The 24,680-nt window shown below is 46.6% G+C and overlaps 1 protein-coding gene across 1 annotated transcript in view; it reads right to left on the minus strand.

Annotated features, from left to right (window-relative positions):
* The window catches only part of TNN (tenascin N), a 73,865-nt gene that overhangs the window by 41,701 nt on the left and 7,484 nt on the right, over window positions 1-24,680 (minus strand). Inside the window, exons 2-9 of the mRNA XM_054494511.2 lie at window positions 22,086-22,529; window positions 20,213-20,587; window positions 19,498-19,761; window positions 15,990-16,175; window positions 14,430-14,519; window positions 5,649-5,912; window positions 2,215-2,481; window positions 1,303-1,566 (exon numbers count right to left, since the gene is read on the minus strand). Of these exons, the coding sequence (XP_054350486.1) occupies window positions 1,303-1,566; window positions 2,215-2,481; window positions 5,649-5,912; window positions 14,430-14,519; window positions 15,990-16,175; window positions 19,498-19,761; window positions 20,213-20,587; window positions 22,086-22,494 (2,119 nt within the window). The 5' untranslated portion in view covers window positions 22,495-22,529. The remainder of the gene's footprint in view (window positions 1-1,302; window positions 1,567-2,214; window positions 2,482-5,648; window positions 5,913-14,429; window positions 14,520-15,989; window positions 16,176-19,497; window positions 19,762-20,212; window positions 20,588-22,085; window positions 22,530-24,680) is intronic.

The following is a 24,680-nucleotide window of genomic DNA, read 5'->3' on the forward strand; positions in this document are numbered from 1 at the left end:
CCTCCTCCTGACCCCCACCTCTCCTCCTCCTGACCCCTCACCTCTCCTCCTCCTGACCGCCCACCTCTCCTCCTCCTGACCCCTCACCTCTGCCCTCCTGACTCCTCACCTCTCCTCCTCCTAAGCCCTCACCTCTCCTCCTCCTAACCCCTCACCTCACCCCCTCCTGAACCCTCACCTCTCCTCTTACTGAACCCTCACCTCTCCCCATCCTGAACCCTCATCTCTCCTCTTCTTGGATCCTTACCTCTCCTCCTCCTGACCCCTCACCTCTCCTCCTCCTGAGCCCTCATCTCTCCTCTTCCAGGACCCTTACCTCTCCTCTTACTGACGCCTCACCTCTCCTCTTCCCAACCCCTCACTTGTCCTCCTCCTGATGCCTCATCTCTCCTCTTCTTGACCTCTCACCTTTCCTCCTTCCTGACCCCTCACCTCTTCTCCTCCTGACCCCTCACCTCTTCTCCTCCTGACCCCTCACCTCTTCTCCTCCTGACCCCTCACCTCTCCTTCCCCTTGACCCTTCACCTCTCCTCCTTCCTGACCCTTCACTTCTCCCCGTCCTCACCCCTCACCTCTCATCAGTTTACCTCTCCCAGCAACGCCAAAGATAAATGGGTGAGAAACTGCATACAGCAAGCTAGAAGAGCAGTGCTTGAGGTACACAGCAGAAAATACAAGAGAAATTGTGCGTGTCCCCTGCCTGGAGCAGGCAGCTGGCCCACAGGTGGCCCAAGCCAAGAGAGAGGAGAAGATTTCATGTAGGGAGGTAGGGACTATTACATGAAAATAGACATAATTACATCTGGGGGACTAAAAATGACTAGATATTTGCTTATTTTTAGCTAATGAAACACTGTTATTATTTCTGCCTAAAACATTCATTCAGATGGCAGGAACAAAAACAAACAAGCTTGCAAAGGGTTTAAACAGGTGAGGAATGTTTTTTAAGGGATTGATCATAATCCGTAAGTCTGGCTCCCTCAGCATGATAGTTACTTCTTAATATTTACTCCTTGTCAAGGTGAAGCAGTTAGTGTGTTAATGACAAAGGTACTCAGGCAAAGAAAGAACAAAGAACTATGTGCAGTGACCAGCCATCTTTAAAGACCAGAGTTTGGAGACCAACACTTAGGCATTCTAAGAGAGGCTAGTAAAAGGAAGTGAGGGGTACACAAAGTATTATGGGAGGATACCAACCTGCTCTTCCATAAAGTCCCCCTTTATGCCAAGGTCAGAGAAGAAAACCCCATGTAGACAGACCCTGATCATGGCATCAGCACAGCAATAATGCACACTCCTTACCTGTCTGGGCCTTGGTGTCGACCTTCTTGCTCTCCTGGTCCCCCTTCTGGGCCCACACATGCACCATGTACTCCATGCCCGGTCTCAGGCCTGTCAGGACAGTGCTGCTCTGCTCCTTCCCCACCGGAACCTGCCTGGTCTCTCCATCGGCAGAGGTGTAGCATACCACGTACTTGTCAATGGCAGCCTGCACCGGGTCCCAGGAGACAATGGCCATATTCTCTGTCACCCGGTCAGTCACCAGGTTTTTGGGGCTGTCAATGTCTGGAAGGAAAATGTTTGGAAAGGTTTAAGCTCTGAAGCCATGGAAGACATATCCATCCCCCCATCTTCATCATTTTCATCTTCCAGAGCTCTTTTAGAACAAGGCAATGGCATTCTCATCCTGAGTCTCTGCTGGGAGTCTAAGGAGAAAGCAGCCCTTGGTTCTGAACTTCAAAGGAGGAATCATTATAAATGAGGCATTCTTTCTTGGCTTTCAGTTCCCTAAAATATTGGAGGAACGATGTCTTCTCAGCAGCATATGGCACATCACAACCTCCAATTAAACAGCTGCCATGACATTTAGGGTTCCTAACTTCACATTTTATCAAGGGCTACTTCACTGATGAGCACTCTAAAAATATTATCACAAGCACTACAATGACCAGATCCTGTATCCATCTTCTGCTAAAAGCATTGTTACTATAAGACTTTACTTCTCCCTTTCAGTGGGCCAAGTGGTCTCATGAACAGCTCATCACTGTCAGGGAAGACCAGCCCACTGCCATCACCACGAGAGCTCAGTCTTTCTTTCATCTTTAAGACTTCTAATTGCAAAGTCTTTCTGCTCAGGCCACATCCTTTGATACCATACCCATTCAAATCCACAAGCTAAAACTCAATTCCAATTGACCATCTCTCTTTTGTTACCTGTCGAGGCGTTGGTGTCAGCCTTCTTGCTCTCTCGGTCCCCCTTCTGGGCCCAGACATGCACTGTGTACTCCACACCTGGCCTCAGGCCTGTCAGGACAGTGCTGCTCTGCTCCTTCCCCACCAGAACCTCTCTGGTCTCTTGGTCATCAGCAGAGGTGTAGCGCACCACATACTTGTCAATGGTGGCCTGCACCGGGTCCCAGGAGATGGTGGCGGTATTCTCAGTCACCCGGTCAGTCACCAGGTTTGCTGGGCTGTCAATTTCTTTAAGAGAGAGATGAAAGAAGAATGTAGCCTTTACCACCCTCTAATTCCATAAAGACAGCACAAACACAGTCAAAATGATAACCTCAACAAATGTCAGAGTCTCTAATATGTCAATGATTGAGTTAATGTAAAGGTCTAATTAAGCAAATGGTCTGAAATTCCAGTAATAAGCTAATAACATTTAATAAGAAGTGGAGTTTTCAGACAAAGCCAGCATCTTTATCAACTGTATAAACTTTTCCCAGAAGTTGCTTTGGGATAAAAATAATTGGTCTTCACATTCAAATTTCTCCTTTACCCTGGACTTATATAACATATTCTTCTAGTTCCTGACTCCTTGTACCAGAAAGCAATTAAACTGAATAAACCTCTGCATCTGCTGTAATATGTTCTTTGAGAAGAAAAATATCCTAGAAGTAGTAGCCATCAGTTCTTTCCATATAAAACATTATATCTGTGGCCAGGCAACCAGGAGACTTTTTAATTGATAGTATCTGAGGTCTGGTCTAATAAAAAGAATCAAACTTGTAGAATCTGTCTGGGTTTCTCTGTGATTAAAGTGGGTTAGAAGCTGGGCTCCATCTCTTCCTGGTGGCTAACTTTGGACAAGCCGTGTAATTTAAGTGTCTGTCTCCTCAACTCTATGAAGAAAGAAATACCACTACCTACCTCATAGGTTATGGTGAATAGTAAATGAGATATTGCATAGCAAATGCTTAAATATAAGTTGTTATTATTAATGGCATTTGAGGCATGAAATACCACTTTCTCCTCAAAATGTACATCCTTAGGGAGTCAAAAATCCAAGCAATTGTGTGTATGGTTAGCATGCCTTTATTATCCTCTTTTAGAAACTACCTCCTCAAAAAAGGCTGTACTTTTTGTGACAGCACCTGCATTTCATATCTGCACAGGACCACTTGCCAAGGGGGACAGGCCAGCATGGTGGAACGCACAGCCACATGCAGTGACTCACCCTAGGGAGCAGAGTTCAGCATGCACCACAGACATCTGACATGAGGACAAATGATTTAGCACCCAGGATTCTGAGCTGGCTTCATCCTTCACTAGTGCACCAAACACACAGACCGGCCCTCCATAAAAACCCCTTGAGATGACCTAAACTGTCATATTCTCACACCTTAGCTTCTGCATATGCTGCCTCCACTGCTAACTCCCACCCATCCTTCCAGGCTTTGTTTAGGTGTCACCTCCTCCCACAGCCTGCATGACCCCTATCCTGTCCTAGTCTGTGGTAGGTCCCCTTTCTTCAGTTTCCCATAGCTCCAGGGACATTTGTTTGCTCTAGAACATAACTCACTGTCCTTTATCTTTTTAACTTGTCTTCTCTACTCAGAGGATTGTGAATGCCATACGGGCGTGAACCACATCCTTCATGTTTGTGCCCCCAGAGCTCAGCTCTGGTCTGACCCTTTCCCAGTGGCAATGCCTGCCCCCAGAGGCTCCCTGCTGCTCACACCACCACCGCCTAAGAAAAGGGAAGGTTCTCCTCTATTCCAACTTCCTTTGTTTTAAAAATGGGCTGGGCGTGGTGGCTCATGCCTATATTTCCCAGCACTTTGGGAGGCCGAGGCGGGTGGATTGCTTGAGCTCAGGAGTTCAAGACCAGCCTGGGGAACACAGTGAAAACCCGTCTCTATTAAAAATACAAAAATTAGCTGGGCGTGGTGGCAGGTGCCTGAAATCCCAGCTACTTGGGAGGCTGAGGCAGGAGAATCGCTTGAACCCGGGAGGTGGAGTTTGCAGGGAGCTGAGATTGCGCCATTGCACTCCAGCCTGGACGAGAGAGTGAGACTCTGTCTCAAACAAAACAAAACAAACAAACAAACAAAAAATGCTGACCCAAATGCTCTTTCTTTTCACGACACTCAAAATCCTAGTAAACAGAGAGTCACATGTAATGTAAACCAGGAGGGGCAATCTACAACCCACAGGCCAAATCTGATCCACTGCCAGTCTTTACCAATAAAGTCTTATCAGAACACAGTCACACCAGTCCATTTACACATCATTGTCTGTGGCTGTTTTCATGCTCCAATGGCAGAGTTAAGTAATTGCAATAGAGACTGTTGGACCCCCAAAGCCAAAAATATTTACTATCTGGCCCTTTACAGAAATTTGCTGACTTTGACTTTAAACAGATTTAGATATCACCATCCTTACTGTCAATATCTTCTCTGCTCCCCTGAAGAAGAGGTCAACTATTGAGGCCCACATGGATCTAGGAGGCTGTGCACCACGAAATCTTTCAAGAGCCAAATACTGACTAACATTCTAAAAAATCTTTGCTCTCACTTATGCCATAAGAAACAGGAACGGAAGTAAAGTAACTTGCTCAAAGCCACTCAGCTAGTCAATGGCAGAGCTTGGGTTAAAACCTGGATAGTCAATCTTCTGAAACCATATTCCTAACCACCTCTCTGCTTCTCTGAGAATCTCTATACTCTGTGACTGTCCAGAACAGAATGCAAACAATAAGCGAAGCCTTTCCCTCTGATTTCCTGCCAGGTGTTTTGGAACCTCATGCGGGCACCAGGATCAGGCTGCTCTAAATTCAGAGAAGCACCAAGAGAGGATTTAAGCAGAAAGAATGGCTGGGCTATGTCCCAGTATAGTCCCAGGACCCCTGCAGGCGCAAACTGAGCAGAATGACTGGGTGAAGTATGAGAACCCTCATGGCTTCTGAAAGCTTAAACGAAGAATTGGTCCATTTAGTAAATGTTGACTCAGGATGCAAACTATTTCCAACGGTCTAAAAGAGAGCTCCAGATTATATGCAAAGTGCCTGCACAGCCACTGCAAACTGAGATAAGCATTCAAATTCACTGTCAGCCCAATGTTTTGAGTTTTCACATCTAAAAAATGAAAATTAGAAAGTGTTACTCTATTCTGAGGGGGTTGCATACGGAATTCCAACTCAAATAAGTATGACCTTCTGCATCAAGTGAAAAAGCTGATCTCTTTTGTTTGATGTTAAAAAGGAAAAAATATATAATTATGAAAATCAAAATTGGTTTTGCAACCCTCCTCCCCACTCCTGCAAACAAAAGAGCTGATGCCAGGTGAGCAATGACCTCCTGATTCAAAAATCAACCTTTCCCCTGCCATGAGGAAACCTATTTATGCTCCCGTCCTTCTGTTACCTGTAAGGGCATTGGTGTCAGCTTTCTTGCTCCCCTGGTTGCCCCTTTCAGCCCACACGTAAACCTTGTATGCCTCTCCTGGCTTCAGGCCCGTCAGGACAGTGCTGCTCTCGTCCTTGTGCACTGCCATTTCCTTGGTGTCCCCATCAGCAGAGGTGTAGCGCACCACATACTTGTCTATGACAGCCTGCACTGGGTCCCAGGAGACAGTTGCTGTGTCTTCAGTCACTCGATCGGTGACAACATTGGTTGGACTGTCAATTTCTTCATAAAAACACAAGAGAAAGAAAAATCAGAGAAACCAGTTGGTTGGTCAAGATCATAGATGGTTAAAGATCTAGTTCACCAAGGTGACCTTGTTCAATGGTTTATGCAATGCAAGGGAGTCTCTCCGTCATCAGGGACAGGTGGACAACTGGCTTCTGCTTGAACCCTAAACTAAGAAAGGACTCTCCAATAGACAACACAATCCATTCCATTTTCCATTTTCAGACTACTGAACATATTAGAGAAAACTCCTTCAAATGTAACTCCTTCCAATTGTCTACCCTGGGTAGACAGAGAGAATACATCTAATTCCCCTTCCAGAAGACCGACCAGCAAGTATTCAAGAAGAGTCATCATTCCCCTCCCTAGTTCTCCTCAGATCAAAACAACATCACCTCCCCTATTCATTCCTTCCAAATTACAGTTTCCAGACCTGGCACTTTTATCTACACATGCTCCTCTCTCTCTTTTAAAATACAAATCTCCAAAACTCACCTCATTCATTCAACAGCACTTCACTGAACATCCATTATGTGCCAGGGAATGTAATGACATTTAAGAGTTATCAATGAGCAAAACAGTCAGAAATCCCCACCAATGTGGAGTTTATATTCAAAAAGAACTAACCCAGAACAATATGCCAGCTGTGTCCTAGAGACTGTTCTTCGCAAGAACATATCCTGAGCCCATGACCTTAGAAAATCTCTCATTTTTTCTTTTACACATGTCCCTGCTAGCCCAAGGTCCTGCTTCGTGTATTCAAGCATCAGCAAGGAGGCCAGTGCATCTAGACAGAGTTAAGTCAAGCAGCTGGACGGGAGGCCAGGGAAGTGAGAGGGACAGTGGACGATGGATGGCCTCGAAGGCCATTGCAATGACATTGTCTTTTACACTAAGTAACATGAGAAGTCTCTGGGGGCTTTAAAAAGAAGAATGACCTGATCTGACTTGGGCTATCAAAGGATCCCTCTGGCTTCTGAGGAGAATACTGACTCTAGCGAACCAAGAGTGAAGGTCACCCAGGAGGCTGCTTCAATGGTGTATATGCAAGATGGCGGGGGTGTAGGCCACTGCAGCAGTAATGAAGGTCATGGGGAAGGCTGGCTTTGGAGCTTTCAAAGGTAAGGCTGTTATAATCTGCCGATGGATTCAATATGGGATACAATGAATGATTTGTTGGCTTGGGGCCCGAGTAATTTGCAAAATTGAGTGGCCATTTATAGAGACGGGGATATCTGAGGGAGGGAAGCATTTGCAGTAGGGAGTGGGGGAGAGGAAGAGGACCAAGAGTTTGCTTTTGGGTACATTAAGTGGTAGAGCCAAGATCTGAACTCATTCTTATCTAACAAAGACTATACATTTCCACTTTATATGTCTATGTCCTAAGCAGCACTATCAATAGCATTTTCCTTTGAAACTAATAATAATAATAAATTATAAATAAAGTAAAGTGTGAACTGAAAGGTTACTGTGACCTGAAATCCAGCAGCAGTAATAGACAGTAACTAGAGAGAGAAACTGGTCTTGAACTATTGCCTTGTGAGACAATAGTCTCACTGTGACTGGCACTGTGAGCTCGGAGCCATTAGTCTCACAATAGTCTGCCACTTGTGGGCCTCCAGGAATGACAGAGTGGACAATTAGGATGCAGGCACCCACGGTCTGACCCCATGGCCAGGGCCTCTGGAGGCTCCAGCAGGCTCTAAGAGGACAGTCAAGGAAAAGAGTGCAATGATAGAGAGAACTCTCTCCCCATCCTGTTACAACTTTCTGTGTGAGACATGATCCTGCATGTCATCGGGAAGAGATGACAAGAGCAATCCAAAACCAGTATCTCAATCTGGGGAAATTAGTGACAAAGTGGAAATGGAAAACTAAGGATGCAGGAAGAAGCGAGCAAGAACACCCTAGCAGTCCTGCTCTTGAAGTTCATGGCCCTCACCTTCTCAAAAGCATCCACATCTGTACAACCCCAGGTCCCAGCAGTGCCTCCCACCCCATCTCCCTGCCCCAGATCGGTGCTTGCTACCATTGCTTTTGGGACCCACAGCAGAGGCCTATGGCTTTGTGGGTTGGTGCTGCCTGTGTGTATTGAAAAATATACCATAGCCAGGCACAACAGCTCATACCTGTAATTCCAGCACTTTGGGAGGACAAGCTGGGTGGATCACTTGAGGCCAAGAGTTTGAGACTAGCCTAGCCAACATGGCAAAACCCCGTCTCTACTAAAAGTACAAAAAATTAGCCGGGCGGGGTGGTGCATGCCTATAATCCCAGCTACTCAGGAGGCTGAGGCATGAGAATGGCTTGAACCTGGAAGGCAGAGGTTGCAGTGAGCCGAGATCACGCACCACACTCCAGCCTAGGTGACACAGCAAGACTCAGTCTCAAAATAAATAAATAAATAAATAAATAAATAAATAAATAAATAAATGTAAATAAATAAAGGAAAGATCCATCACGTCCACATGGGTGGAAAGAGAAAGTAGCAACCAGCCCTGTAGCTCCTTTCTCCCCCACCAGTCCCAGAGCACTCAAGGGATGGAGAAGAACCAGGAAACAGCGTCTTGGGTATGTAGAGTAGGAAGGTAAAACTGAATCATATTATGCCCAGGGTTATAGGAGACCTGGAGGTTTAAAGAGGTTTAAGAAAGGAGATGTGACTTCTCTAAGCTCACAGTGCCAGTCACAGCTCTTGGCCCCCTGCCTTCCCTTTTCTCTCAGTTCCCTAACCACAGCAACTCAACTCAGAAGGGGCTCTTCACAGAGCTTGCTCTCCTTGACCATTCCCCTGATGGGGATCAGGTGCTGAGACACAGGAATGGGAGGAAGGGCTCAGAGATGGGACCCTTATGATAGGCCACATTGCTGGAAGAGGCCAGCTTTGCAGGACTTTGAAACCTCTTTCTACCAAAAAGGGATCTGGAGATTATGAAATAGTTTTTCCATGCAAGGAAGGCTTTCAGCAGCTGCAGCAGCTGGCTAAATCACAGATGAGCCACAGCTGTAGCCTCTACTACAAGACAGGCTCTCCCCATCCTGGCCCCAACATCCTCCCCAGGCTGGAACTTCCCAACTGCTGGACACTAGCAGCCCTGGTGGGACCTTTCTCAGGGACATTCAAGGTCAATGAGATGTAAGGTAAGGTTTGTAAAACTGGATAGGTGGGACTCGCCTGTGAGTACATATGTTAGTTAGAATAAAGGTGCACTTCACTTCAAAGAGATCTAATTTGCAAAACCTGAACACGGTATATGGAGGAGGTTAACTAGAAGCTCTGTTCACATCAGGAAAGCTTATTCCACTTTATAACAAGATTTGCCACAGGGTTGGGTATGGAACGGCTGTCTTCAGTCTGGGCTGTAACATCCAAAAGCCCATGTCCACACTTGAGCACACTTGTCCACACTTGAGCACACTTGAGCACGTAGTCACAGGCATTAGGAACAGGTTTCTCCACTCACAATGTCCACCTGTGAATCTCCCAGTTGGTGCAGTAGAAGATGGCACCGACGGGATAAAAAATCTATGAGAAACGAGCTTGAGGGAGGAAGACACAGGGGCAGGACCTGTGTCATTGATTTGAAGGTGGGTTCATGGAAGAGGTGCCTTGAGACCACAATACCTACACATTCTGTACTCTTGTTTTCACAGACCTCCTCTAATGTCTTTCCATTGTGGCAACAAAATTATCCAAAAGGCACCGTTTGTAGAAAATGCACTCGGAGAGGTCAACCATTCTTCCTGTTGTCCTCCAGCTTTGCTTCTAAAAAGGTTATTGACTTTGATTTCAAGTGAACCTAAGTTGTGCCAGCTAGCTGTTCACTAGCTCACCCTGAGTCTCCTAAACTTTGTAGCCTCAATGTTCTCATATGTAAAATGGAAATAATAATGCTTGCAATCCTACTGATATTATAAGGACCAGAGATAATATTTACAAAGTCTCACAGTATACAGAAGCCCACTAGAATACAGTGATCGTGCAAATGATAGATTGTTGCTGTTGTCCAGATGTTGAATGTGTGTGTTGATGGCTGTGTATGAGATAGGAGTTCTGAATGGTGACAGGAGCTCAGCCTAGGACATGAAGGAGTTTCCAAAGTTTTAGGGGCTAAGCCATTTCAAATGGAACATTGTGTTTGGAAATCAGTAAAAAGTGAAAAATATATTATTAAGAAAAGCAAAACTGCTATTTCACAGCATAGTCTAAGGAGGAAAGTTCTGAGAAAATTGATGACAAGTGAATATTCTAGGCTATAACCTCCGCTGTGCATGGGAGCTTGTGAAATTATAACAAAGCAAGCATGCTTTGTTTTATACACACCAGGGAAAAGCATGAAGCTATTAACAGAATACAATCATCATAAGAAAAGAGAAAGGACTTTAAACTCATTTAGTCCAACTCTTCATTTTACAGATAGAGGACAAAAGAATGACATCACCTCTCAGTTAGTAGCCTCCCTTTCTTTTCATTCAATGGGAAGCATAGCTGTCAGGGTATGATGCAGAAGTCCAGGGACATTCCCCCCGCCAACCCCCCAGAGACACTGGCCTGGCATATGCTTGCTGCTCCTGAAGCTGACCTGCTTCTGAGGCTGGCCTTTCTGGAAGGTGTTCCAGTGCACTTTGAGTGTGTTGGGTAACAGGGTGAGGAATTTCAGTCAACCATTTCCCTGTCATGGTATGAGTTACACTGGGTGCCTCATTACATGAAAAATCCCTGAACGGTGTCATTTCCTCGTTTCCTCCCTGTACATGCTTAGGCTGTTCTTAAGTTCCAGCATCCTTTTCCACCTGGTGGGATGCAAAACGTTTGGAGAAAACAGAGATTCTTCTTTTCCCTTAAATTAATTAACAGTCTAGCCAGGTTTAAGAGTGTTTCATGACCCTATAAATTACAGTGTCTTTTTCTTTTTTATGCTGGTAAAACACATGACACACATTTATTTGCAATCCAATAAGATATTCTATCCTGGTTTTAGGATATAATTGACAATAAAAACACTTTTGAGTAGCAACATTCCAGTATATATGAAAGGCTAACTAGCAATTCAAGGCCATATGTGATTAAATACTCTCAGACCTCAGAAGCAAATCTGGCTGACATTTAATGCGGTCATAGAAGGCTGCAGTGGAGAAACTGTTTGAGCACAGCCTGGAAGGATACGTCACATTATTGCTGTGATCCCCTGCTGGACAAGGACCATGGCTTATCAGCTCTGGAAATTTCTAAAGGGACCAGGTCTCTTTGGCCCAGATACATCCTGCAATAAATGTTTGTTGAATTAAATTAATTTGTGGCTAGAAATAATATCAAGGGTTTTCTAGGCTAAGTAACAACAGAAACACTGTTGCAGAGATAAGCCTTCTGTTAAGAAACCCCACGAACAGTCTGGCTACAGGAAGGCTTTCCCTGGGGAAGTAATGAGAATAAAAATGGCCCAGGCTGGATGGGCCACAGAGGCCAAGATAAAAGGGTTATGCTTCCTCCTCAGTTAGTGAGTAATCATAGAAAATTTTTCAGTTAGGAAGCAAACAGTATGAAAATTAACCAGAAATAATGGGCAAGAAGGATGGGAGGTGTGATGTTATGATTTATAACAAGAAACACATGTTTGGTTTTGGGTCCCTGATTCCTGGCACACAGCTCCTAAAACCCTTGGAATCTCCAAAGTGAGGCGTCTTTTGTATGTTAATGAGATGACTGCTGTAAGAGGTTGAGGGGTGCTCCTGGATAGCCTCAGAAAGGAAGTGGTTTCCAGGGAACCAACCCTGTGATTAGAGGATTGGAACTACCAGCCCCACCTGCCCACCCCCTAACAAGGGGAAGGAGAGAGGCGCTCACAGTTGCTAAAGGTTGAGTTAATCACCAGTGGCCAATGATGTAATCAATCATTCCTATATAACGAGGTCTCCATGAACACCTAAAAGGACTGGGTTCAGAGCGCTTTCTGGTTGCTGAACAAGTGGAGGTTTGGGGAGGGTGGCACACCCACAGAGGCCATGGAAGCACGTACCTTGACCTATGCATCTCTTCCATCTGGTTCTTCACCTGGATCTTTGTAATATTCTTTATTATACTAAACAGGTAAATGTAAGTAAAGTGTTTCCCTGCATTCTGTGAGCTGCTCCAGCAAATTAATGGAACTCAAGGAGGGGAGTCATAAGAACCCCCAATTTATAGCTGATTGGTCAGAAGTACAGGTCCTAACCTGGGGACTGTGACAGGCATCTGAAGTGAGGAAAGTCTTGTGGGACTGGGCCTTTAACTTGTGGGATCTGAGGCTATTTCCAGGGAGACAATGTCAGATATGAATTGAATTATAGAACACCCAGTTGGTATCTGATGCAAAACTCCCGGTGTATGGGGAAAAATCACTTCCAGAGGTGAAATGTTCTGTGTTGTGTTGACTGTGTAAGAGAAGAAAAAGTGTTTATCTCTTACAGGAAGGTAAAAGTGGGAAGCACTTTAGCTGTGTAGTTTGAAAGGAAAATAAAAAACTCGGGACCCCAATTCACTCTGCCAAAAGGAAAAAGTAAAGCTGAAAGCTGAGTTATGCAAGAAGCTGCCTTTCCTTTTGTTCCTACGCAGGATAAAAGGTTAAATATCTCCACAGGTAGCTACTCCATGTTCACCTTATCCTGAGAAAAGTGCAAATGTACTCAACACGTAATTGACTATCCCCCTACCTGCTCCTTTCTCTTCCAACATGGGAATTATACACTCCCTATTTCCTCTTCAACCGACTTTTCCCATTTAAATATTGAAGTCCTCAAAATCATCTTTGGAGAAAGGTACAGACCACAGATTGTTTCTGTGATTCCATGTTTCTTTCTTCCAGGCATGTCCTTAACCTTGGAAAAATAAATTTCTAAGTTGATTAAGGCCTATCTCAGATACTTTTCGGTTTGCAGTAGCCAAGCCCAAAGGCTTAGATTTGGGTATCCTGGGTTCAAATCCCAGCTCTGTCCTTTCCTGGCTGGGAAATCTTGAGCTTAACTTCTCCAGTTTTCTTATATATGGCAGAGAAATAATAATAGTATCTACTTCATTGGATTGCTGTGAGAACTAAATGAGATATTCATAAAAAGTGCTTAGTGATTATAATGCCTGGCACTCAGTAAGCTCTCAATTAATTCACAGCTACAGGGAATGCCACTGGAAGCACAGAAGTACTTACCATTTTCTCACTCATTATAACAGTTCCCTAGTCCACTATTCAGGCAGACTGTACAGTCTACATTGTCTAGTTTGTAAATTAAGTTATATGTTCTCCATTATAAATGCCCAACTATAACTGTTTCATACTGCAGATAAGCAATCTGTTAGGCAGCTGAAATAGTGAATTCAATTCTCACAACTTCTCACCCCTTATTCTCACCACCATAACCAGCTATTTCCAGGACTGAATTGGAAAGAACTAAAAAACTTTTCAAGGAAGACTCAAAACTCAAAGACTCCTTCTTTACCAGCTCCAAGGATTAGTCTCCCCGAGTGGCACTATGTTCTAGATCACAGGTTTCCAGCATGGGGAAGGCAGGAGCACAGAGTTAATGAGGAAGTTCACAATTCAATATGGGCTCAAGCATGGTTTAAAAACTAAAAGTTACCTAGGATGTCTCGTATGTAGGCCTACCACGTTTTCAAATTCTGTTCTGATTAATAAATTACAAACTTATTGTCAAATATGACTGATTTGTAATCTTTTATCATTACATATTTTCTCAATACACGGATGACAACACACCACTACTCCCATGTGAGTGTTTTTAATATCTTTTGACATTTTAGAGGGGTCTACTGAGTGTGTTCATCAGGAAAAAACACAGGTGTGGCAAGAAGAAAATTATAGATCACTTGTCTTTAGGGAATAAGGAGCTATGTGCCTATTTCCTAGATAATAAATGCCTTAAAAACAACGCAGTGATAGAAGCTATTAAAGTAAGCAGAAGGGTGTCAGACATGGTCTTGTCCCTTGACTCCAAGACCCTGGGAGAGATTTTCAATGGCAAGAAAAATTTGAAATAGGAAAAGTTTGCTTCCCTTTCCCTGCCCCAAAACAGACATCAGTACATAAAGGGATAGACTCTCTCTAAATGCAAATCCCAGAATTCTCTTTTTTTTTTTTTTTTTGAGATGGAGTTTCACTCTTGTTGCCCAGGCTGGAGTGCAATGGCACGATCTCGGCTCACCACAACCTCCGCCTCCCAGGCTCAAGCAATTCTCCTGCCTCAGTCTCCCAAGTAGCTGGGATTACAGGCATGCGCCACCACACCCAGCTTATTTTGTATTTTTAGTAGAGACAGGGTTTCTCCATGTTGGTCAGGCTGGTCTTGAACTCCCGACATCAGGTGATCCGCCCGCCTTGGCCTCCCAAAGTGCTGGGATTACAGGCGTGAACCACCCTGCCTGTCTGCAAATCCCAGAATTCTTATCCAGAGAGGAGTCAGCCAAGAAAAATGTGAGAATGCAAATGTGATTAAACGCCCATAGTGCCTCCAAGTAGCTCTCACCTGTCCTGCCATTCAGGAGGATCGGCTTGCCCTCCAGCTCTCCTCTCATGGGCACCACCGTGATCTTATACTCGGTCCCCGGGTGCAGACCTGGAAACAAGCAGGCAGCGCAGGATGTGAGTGCAAGCTCCAGACCCCCCTCCCCAGCACTACTCCCCGGGATTTCTCCCGTGAGGGAAGATGAGGGGTTATGCTTCCTCCTCCAAAGACGAATCTGTATTTGCAGGCAAATAAAGCCCCGCAGGTGCAGTAGAACATGAGGTGTCACTGAGGGGGCTTATAGGCTGGGGATGGGAGTAGGGCATCAGAGCAAATGAGAATGACAGCAATTGAAATGCATTTCAAAAGTTCTCTGGTTCTTCACTGGGCCACCTAGCACTTATTTCCCAATTTTATTTATAGACCCAAATGTGTTTCTGCTCCCAGCAACCCTTTTCCTTCCAAAGCCTCTCTCCTTCTCATTGTGACATTTAGCCTAATTTTTTCCTATTTATTTATTAGATACAGGGTCTCACTGTGTCACTCAGGCTAGAGTGCAGTGGTGCAATCATGGCTCATGGTAGCCTCAACCTCGTGGGCTCAAGGGCTCCTCCTGCCTCAGCCTCTTAAGTAGCTGGGGCCACAGGTGTGAGCCACTATGCCCAGCCCTTTTTTTTAAAAAAAGTTATTTCTCTGTAGAAGCAACTAGAATTATTGTTCCTTGGGCACAAATATTCAGACTCTGGTGGTAAAATGCAGACAAACAGAAGCTTGTGTGAGGCACACACCCTCATTCTGCACTCCACAAACCCTAAGAACCCAAAAATGTCCTGTCAAGACAGAACTCAAGGAGTGGGCAGCAGAACAAGGCTCCAGGAGGGAATTTACCATGAAGCTAATAAGCCCCACAATTTCACGGGCCCATTCCAAGGCCTTGTACCTGGTTGGGTATTCATGATTGCGTATTACTTTTCTTAAAAAAGAGCCCTGGAATTGTACAGACTTTAAGCACTGCCAAACTTGATCCATCCCTGCAGCCTTGTTTCCTTAGCAGCCATTTGAGCTCTAGTTCTTGGCAGCATTAGCTCAGAAATCTGAGACAGGGAGCTAACTGTGCTCGCTGCACCCTGCCCCCTTCCACATCCCCCAACACAACCCCTTCCGTGCATCGTGCTCAACAAACCAATCTCAATCTCTCTCTCTCTCTCTGTTTCTGTTCCCTCCTGTCCCCAACACCCAAATACAAAAGTTCCTCCAAAAGGAATATCTATACACTATCAAATCCATTCTGAGACACAGACAGGGTCTTCAAGAGAGTTTGCTGACTTGGAGAACATCTCACAAATATAATCTGTTAACAAGGCGCTCTGGGATTGAGCTCTGGAATGCTGGGGCAGAGTCTACAGGCCTCCCGGGTGGGCTTATGTCTGGCAGATTCAAGGATCAGATTCAAGTGTGATTCCTAAGGCCCCTGGGCTCTCTGTGCACACTCGAGCAGTGCAGATGCCAGTGCCCTCTGCACACACTATCCCCACCTCTGCATCCACAGCAAACATCTCACATTCCAGTGATGGCTCTTACCAGTGATGTCATATCGGCTCTTGGGGTCACTGCTCTTGGGCACAGTGACCTCGGCTACCTCCTGCCCTGTCATGGGACCATATCGCAGCTTGTAGTAGTCCACCTCAGTCGAGGGGTTTTCCCACTCCACGTCGAGGGAGTTCTCAGTCTCATCTGTCACCCAGGCAGTGCCAAGCACAGCAAGGTCTAGGGCAGGGGCGAGGGAGGCAAGAGAAAGTGGTGAAGAGCAGAGGTTCCGAGGTTCTGTGACAGGCTGTTGGTTATCAAGTCAGCTCCCTTTCTTGACATCTCAAGAGCTGGCTTCAGCCCCAGGACACAGTTCTTAACAGGTGTCTTTGAGTTACCAAAGTAGCAACTAAGCTGCTGGTTTTCACATATTCCATGGGCAGACTGTCTTTTGGGAAAGCCTCCACTTCCCCATCCCATCAGAGGCCATGCGGTCTTCCCTGTCCACACTGACTTTGGTCAAGCCCAAACTGTACCTCTCAGGCTGGCCACCCAAACTACTCAGTCCAGAGCTCCGACAGCTACAGCCCTGAACTAAAGGCCCACTCTTCAGCTGCAGAGCCCCTGCCCTCTAAGATGACCTCAGGATAAGCAGCTCAGGCACTTCCATGGAAAGTGGAGAGAATCTATTTCAAACTTTCTCGAGGACAACATTGGTAATCCAACAAGCTCCTTCCTCCATCTCCCAAATTGCAGCCCTTGCCTCTCAAATTCTCCTCTAAGGATGAACCCTAGGCAAAATTATAAAGTAGGTGAATTTTAACTTGGTCCATTTGAGTGTCCTTCCTGCTCTTTTTACCAAATTTTAGCACTTCCATAAGGTACCTGGTATTCTCATGCTGCCCAATCTGTCTGTCCTGTGAAGGAAGACAGTTATTGTATACATTTATTCATAGTAAAGTATTAATGGCTAAATGTTTACTCTTCTACTCAGAAAAAAAAAAAAACCATGAAGTTACAGTGATTAATACAAAGGAATGGATCATTGCTACGGCTCTAAGGGGAGAGCTTTCTAGGGATGGGAGGACTAGGGTCTTTGAGGAGCACCAAGAATTCCAACAGCCATATCCCAGGCTGTGGGAGCCTGGCCTTCTAAGTTTTTGACACGAAAGCCAAGGCCCTCCAATTCTCAGGCTTCCCCTCTTCATCAGTCACGCCCCCACTTTCACCTCCCTGGAGGTGTCTCCACCCAGGCCTACTGACCACTGACGGACAATGCAGGACAGAGAATTAGTGTCAGGCCAGGTGTGAGCTCAGTGATCTCAAGGTCCCTGGGCTCTGAACATCCCCGATTCAATCAGTTATGGATAAAGAGCCTCACAGAGCCTTTTCTCTGAAGCTTTTCCTCTCACCCACTGGCTTCCATCTGCCAGGTGCTGTTTTCAGACTCCCATTAAAGATGGAATTCCCTGAAGGACAGGTCAAGAGGTGAGTAATAAATGTGACTTGAGGCTTATAGAAGAGTTCCTACGTGGTGTAAAAGAATTGGGAGGGAGTCACAAATGAAAAAGCAAGGACTTAATGAGAATGTTCACGATTATGGTGGGGATGAGTACCTCTTGTCTTAGGCTCCCCTGAGGAGCAAATAAGAATGTGTTTAACCTGAATCAGATTAGAAAGAAAGAAAAACTTCACACTTGCAGAATTTTACAAATCCCGAGAGCAAGATGCTATGAGGGGTTGCTAGGACTTTCAGAATAGGCATCTCTGTGCTGCACTGGGAGGCTTTGGACACAGTGCTAGCTGTACCAGAGGCAGCCACAGACAAAATGGGGAAAAAGAGAAAAGCAGACTCTGTCAGCCAGAGTGGGTCTGGCTCTCACAGTGAGGACTTGGTGTCTCCTATTGAACATAAACCATTTCACAGGGCATCAATGTCAGGTCACTCTGTGACTGCGTAGATCAAGACAAAAACAAGACCCTTCCATGATCAACTCTGAACACAGACAAAAACATGACCATTGTCCAAACCACACAAATAGCTAAACACCCACTCTCCTGACTACTATGAGTGATGGCCATTTCTGTTACAATCACCAACTTTAGCCTCTCAGAGGGGAGAGGCTTTCCCCACTTCCTGACAGCACCCAATCCCTGCTTCCTTACATGTTCCCCCAAATTACCTAACACAGGCCCAAATTCTCTAACCAGTCTTTTCTAGCGCTGTCTTACTGAGACACCTCTATGGTCCCCCATAGTGTGCAGTCACCCATGCTAGAACAATCAAGACACCCAAGTTGTTCAACTACAGGGGTGCTCCTGGGGGTCTTTAGCTTGAGGGCACTGACAAAGGTAATCACATATGGTGCCCTCATGATGGCCAAGTCTCTCACAGCCCTTCTAACACTGACCCATCCCCACCTCCACCCTAGTCCCACCACCATAAAGGACAGGCAGCTTGATGTCTCTGCAAAGACAACTGCATGCCAAAGTTCCATCCATCTGTATCTTCCTAGATCTTTCCCTAGAAGTTTAGGGCAAGATGGAGGCAGTGCATTTTTAGCACCTAGAACAGTGCCTGACAAATGATAAGTGCTCAATAAAAATGTACTGTGTGAAGGAATGAGTCAGTCATTCAACCAACTACATTTCTCCAAATCCTTGAAGATCTAAGCTGCTTTAAGAATGTTCACAAGGAAACAAGAATGTTTAAAGAGTAAGCAGTGATGCTTATCCTTCTAAACATTTTGGTGGCATTTGCTGGTGCACAGGAGATTCTGTTTCTCCAGATCAAGCCTCCACCATCCTCCATCTTGTTCTGTACCCCAGGCTGTGATCTCTGTGAATTGAGTCAGCCTGTTTCCCTGACCCTTTGGCTTCCAGGTTCAGCTAGCAGGAATCACCAGCAGATCAGAGGGCAGGAGACAGAATTCTCTGGAGACACGGTGGACTGCCTGCATCCCTCTACCAAAACAACCCTACCAGGCAGCTCTTTTCTACAGCTCTCTCTGGGTCCAAGTACCAACGTCTATCTCTTGCCCCTTCAGGTAGGAGTGTATCCTTATTGATGCAGGTCTTAGTGTTTCACCATCCAACCCCTACTCACACCTTTGTGAACAACCTGTTAGTTAAACTTTGAAATTTCATTTACCCCATTTGTGTCCTGTCTTTCCCACTGAGATGAATCTAACTGACACAGGTGCTTCAGCAGCCTCTCACCCATACCTACCTGAACTTTCTGAATGGCTTTGGGGGTTCAGTGAGAGACTGGGGATGCAGGTCTACCCTTTGACTGCTTGTGAGAAGGTGCAGACCCTACTAATCTCAGGGACAGAGAAGACCCCATGAGCCCCATCTAGCAGGTCTTCATGGGCTTGGAGGACCCAGTAATCAGAGAGCAAGGAAAGAAGACAGAGAACTGGGACTCTTCAGAACCTAGGATTGTGGCAGGTGTGTTTTTCAAACCCCAAATCAAGGCAACAGCCTACAGGTGTTTAATGAAAGAAAACACTTAGAATGGGGCCTCTCCTGGGAACCCTGGGGCATCGGGTGGCTTCCTCACCTGTGGTGGCAAGTAGATGCTGTGGGCTGCTAGAAACTTCTTTCTTGACGTTACGCAGGGTGACTATATACTTGGTTCCAGGCAGCAAACCAAGAATCTCATAGCTGCGCTGCTCCTTGGGCACTTGGATCTGCTTCCCAGAGAGCTCCTTCCCCAGGGGGTAGTAGCTAAGGAGGTAGTGATCCACCTGGCTGGAGGGCTCCCAGCTCACCAGCAGAGAATCCTCCGTGTTCTTGAGCAGCTGCAGGCCCTGTGGGGCAACCACTGCAGGCAGAACAGGAACAGGGCAGAGAGGGTGAGCAAGGGAGGCGATCCAGACCCAGTGAGTATTCCCTGAGCACTATAAGAGTGGGTGTCCAGGATGCAGACCTGTGTAAGGCGCCATTCCCGACCCCCAGAAATTATTATCCGAACGACAGGTAATTAATACTGACCCCCTCACCACACACACACACTCACACACAGCCATTAGATCACAAGACCAGTGGTCCTCAAGGTTAGGGCCTCTAACCAGCAGCATCAGCATCACCTGGGAACTTGTTAGAAATGCAAATTCTTAGGCCCCATCGCAGAATCAGAAACTCTGAGGTTGGGACTCAGCAATCTGGCGTAGGCTAAAGGAAGAGACCCCCAAAGATGACAACGTGTAATTGACGGTTAAATGGTGCATTGGAAAGAAGAGTCCGGCGGCCCGAGGGCACATCTCCGCTCTCACCCTGGGCACAGTCCAGGCCTGTGAAGCCCTCCTCGCAGTAGCACTCGCCCGTGTCGCAGAAGCCGTGGCCGCTGCAGTCGCCGGGACAGCGCTTCTCGCTGCAGTCCTCCGACATGAAGTCCTCGTGGCACTGGCATACGCCGCGCACGCACTCGCCGTGCCCGCTGCAGTTCTCAGGGCAGGCCGGGTAGCCGCAGTCGGCACCCACGTAGGGCTCATGGCACAGGCAGCGCCCGTCCACGCAACGCCCGTGGCCGCTGCACGCCCCGGGGCAGGCCAGCCGCTCGCAGGCGGGGCCCTCCCTGCCCTCCTCGCAGTGGCAGCTGCAGGTCTCCAGGGAGAAGGTCCCGTGGCCGCTGCAGTGGCGGCTTAGATCTGGGAGGGAGAGGAAAAACAGTAGGCTGGGTTGAAGGGCTGTGCGTGGGGATCTCCTTCCTTTGAGATCAGCCATGCAAGACCCAGAAATTATTAGCCCCACTCTTAAGGGTCTGGTGATTTCTGGGTCTTGCACGACTTTTTTGGAGGATGGTGGAGCTCCACAAGGGAGAAAAGGTGTTGGCCCTTTCCAGCCTGGGCCAGGCTTTCTAATCCGTGACATCTGCAAACGTCTCCTTTCTCTGTCTGAAAAGGCTGCAGGACCCACCCTTCTTTCCTTTCCCTTCCCGTGTGAATTCCCCTGGTTCCTTCCTTTCTACGTGGTGGTCATTATTTAGTGCCTTCCAATGGAGGGGCCTTAAATGCTCCACCCTGGCCAGCTGACACGCAGGGCAGGACTCCTGGGGGAAAGTGAGATCCAAGGAGGCTGGAGTTTGCTGGAACTAGCAAGGCTGGGACCTTGTGAAATGAGCCCATATTGAAGTCTGGAAAAAACGGAACTGCAGAAGCCACAAAATAGCCTGCTCTCAACTATGGGTACGGTGGAGAAGGGATTTAACCAGGCTCCCCTCTCTGACCCTACACAGCAAGAGGCAGCTGGAGGGCAGACTGGTCAGTGCAGTCTCCTTTGTGGCCCAGCTTCTGCTTCTCAGAACACCTTCTTTCCTTCCTAAAAACACTTCCAAAGTGGGGGCTCCTCAGAAGCAAGTCCATGCTGGTTATTCATGGCACTGTCCCTGTTGCCGAGTTCTGTTTCTGGATCTGATGGTTAAGGTGCTCTTTACCATAGCAATTCCTTCAGGCATGAAATCCTATGCCAAAGTACCATTCATTATCATTGGATCAGCCTGGGCAGTTTATGTTTAAAAGTGACAGGGTTGCATGGGGGGAGAAACTTCATTATTTGTAAAATTAAATTATAATTATTTTACAATTATAATTGTAATTTTTACTAAGAAAATAATTATAATTTACTGATTTGTAAATTCCTCTAAGGGCCAGGAATCTTCTACACATCATCTCTAGTTCTCAGAACTACACTAGTTGATAGAATCATCCCTGTCGGACAGTTGAGGAAACATAAGGGATTTACCCAAAATCATACAGCTAAAAACTGGTAGAACTGGGATTTGTAACCTGTTTTGTCTAGCTCCAAGGCCCTATCTTTCCTGTGTATCCCATTGCTTCCTCTCTGAGTAGTGCTTTGATTCACAGGTATGACAGCTCCTGGAAGCATTCCCATCTGGAAGCAATAGGCCAGGAGTCTAGACTCTCTGCAAGAGCTGCTGGCCCCTCCCTGCTCAGCTTCCAGATGCCCCTGGAGCTAGTACCAGTGAATAAATGAATAAATAGCAGGGATGGGCCCCCTAGAGAAAACCCAGAATGAGAAGTAGGAGCACATCAGAGTCACAAAGTGCTCATGAGGCTAGTGGAAACCCTGGCACATAATAGGTGCTCATCAAATGTTTGTTGAATGAATAGCAGGTGGTGAGCTCACCAGTGACTCCCTGGCAGCAGCGCTTGGCACTACACTGTTCCTTCATCTCCACCATCTCTTCCTCCAGCTTCTTCACCCGGGCCAGGAGGTCCTGGACACTGCCTGCCAACTCACAGTCCTTCTGTGGCGTCTGAAGGCGGATGTTGTGCCTGAAGATGATGTTCTGTTCCTCCCCGGCCTCCCCCAGGGCCAAGAGCGAAGCCCCATCGTCACTGAAGGGCTGAGGGTCAGCGTCAACCTGAACCAAGGCAGACTTGGGCACATCGATCTTGTAGGTGTGGCTGACAGTGACCTGTTGCTCCTTGTTGCTGCAGCCGGGAGGCTCCAGAGTGGCTGGGGCCGAAGCCGCCAGGAGCACAGAGCCAAGCAGGAGCCCCAAAGGGAAGCGGAACATCTCCTGGAGACTCATCCTTGGAAAGACAGGGAGCAGACCCTCCAGGATGCCTGTATTCAGAAACATTGCAAAAGAAAGCCATGGAGATGTGCTGAGGGAAGCTGGCTTTTTTTTTTTTTACCAGATTCTAAGAGCCCAAGGAAGCTGAGAAACCAGCAGAAAGAACTCATTCTATTTCTCCCAAGGATCCGAACCAAATTACTTTCTGTTCCTGCCTCACAGATTGCATATTCCTGCCTCCTGTCTTTTCTTACTTTCACACTGCCCAGGATGCCCTTCTCTTCACCTCTCATTCTAGACTCACCTGCACTTATTAATAATAAGAAGAGCAGCTCTCTTGTGTTGACAGCCTATTGTGTGCCACGCTTTGATCCCCCTAATTCTGATCTTTACAGCAACACTAATATTATCCTCCCTCTTAACAACATCAACAATAAGAGCTGCACATAGAGCACTTGCTATGTGACAGGCACTATTCTAAATGTTCTAAGTGTTTCACATTTATTAACTCATTACATTCTCACAATTGTTTGTTGGAATATATTATGATGACCCCCATCTTATAGATATGGAAACTGAAGTACTACTACTTTAAATGACATGCCAACCAGCACCCAGCTCAGAGTGGCAGGATTTGAACCCAGGCAATCTGACCCCAGAGTCCATGCTCATCCCCACAATGCCATGCTGCTTTGCACAGATGAGAAAACTGAGCAAGTTGTCCTGAGTCCCACAGCCAGGAAGAGCAGAACCTGTACTCAGACCCAAGTCCACTGACTACAGGGCCAGCATCCTGCTCATGACACTCACTTGTGAACCAGTAAAATATAAGAATTTCTAATAAAATTACCTGCTCCACAAGGTCTTCTCTCCTGTCCCCCTGCCTTACCCAGCTGGAGACTAGCTTCGCTTCTGCTAAGCATTCAGAGAAATGGACCTGTCCCTCACTGCTGGTCTCTTGAGCATTGACCTGGTATTACAGTTACTCTTATACACAGCTTGTCTTAGGCTGTGAGCCTGTTAAGGACAGGACTGGGCTGATTCATCTTGGGGCCCTCCTGTGGCAGGAGCACAGTCACACATGCTGAGAGGTTTGGTCACTGTTTCTCAAATCCATCCGTGCATGGGTGGCCTGGTTTGTCAGTCAAGCCAGGCGACCTGAGATGGGGCAGGTGGTTAGGTTTTGCCTCCTCCTTCACCAGGAGGTGGTGTCTTCACCACTGTCAATAAGCAGAATAACTCCTCTCTCCAGCCATTTCCCCTTGTGCCCCCAACCCCCATCTAGGATGGCCCATTCTTTGCACACTAACAAGCTGAGGCAGGACAGACCACAAGAGACCCGGCTTTCACCTCACATTTTGCTCACAGGAACCTCACTCACAAGATACATCCCAGTTGGGCTTGCATAGCAGCAGTTATCTAGAAAGTGATCTGCAGAGCTGTCTCTTGACAATGGGTTTCTGTAACTAACCCAAGACCTGCAATTATTTATGCCAAAATTTGAAGTCAGGAAACATAGTCCTTTCCTGTGGTCTATGTTTTGCTTGAGCACAGGCTCTCCCTGCCCGTGGTGAGAGGCAGTTGGGATATGGTGGAAAGGCACCTCAGACAGGCTGTAGGATGTGCATCCCTAAAAATGCTCCTCATCCTGAGCCTCCGCCTCCTTGTCTGTAAAGTGGGAATGACAGCGCGTCACCCCTCTTAGATGTGAACAGCAGTGAGCACCATGTCTGGTGTGTGAGAAGGGATTAGTCAATATTTTGAGGTTTATTTTGTCTTCAATCAATTTACTGAATGTGACTTCCTTTTCTTCCTCATCTTTTTTGCTATAAAGAATAATGCTGGCCGGGCATGGTGGCTCACACCTGTAATCCCAACACTTTGGGAGGCCAAGGCGGGAGGATCACTTGAGGCCATGAGTTCGAGACCAGTCTGGCCAACATGGTGAAACCTTTCTCTACTAAAAGCACAAACATTAGCCAGGTGTGGCAGTGCACTCCTCTAATCCCAGCTTCTTGGGAGGCTGAGATAGAGAACTGCTGGAACCCGGGAGGCGGAGGCTGCAGTGAGCCGAGATCATGCCACTGCACTCCAGCCTGGGCGACAGAGCAAGACTCGATCTCAAATAATAACGCCTAGGTTGAAAGGCATCTTTCAACTGTATTGATCATAAAAGGAAGAAATATTTCTAGCCACTAAGC

The sequence above is a fragment of the Pongo pygmaeus genome, chromosome 1 (genome assembly GCF_028885625.2).
Source record: "Pongo pygmaeus isolate AG05252 chromosome 1, NHGRI_mPonPyg2-v2.0_pri, whole genome shotgun sequence".
Classification (NCBI taxonomy): Eukaryota; Metazoa; Chordata; class Mammalia; order Primates; family Hominidae; genus Pongo; species Pongo pygmaeus.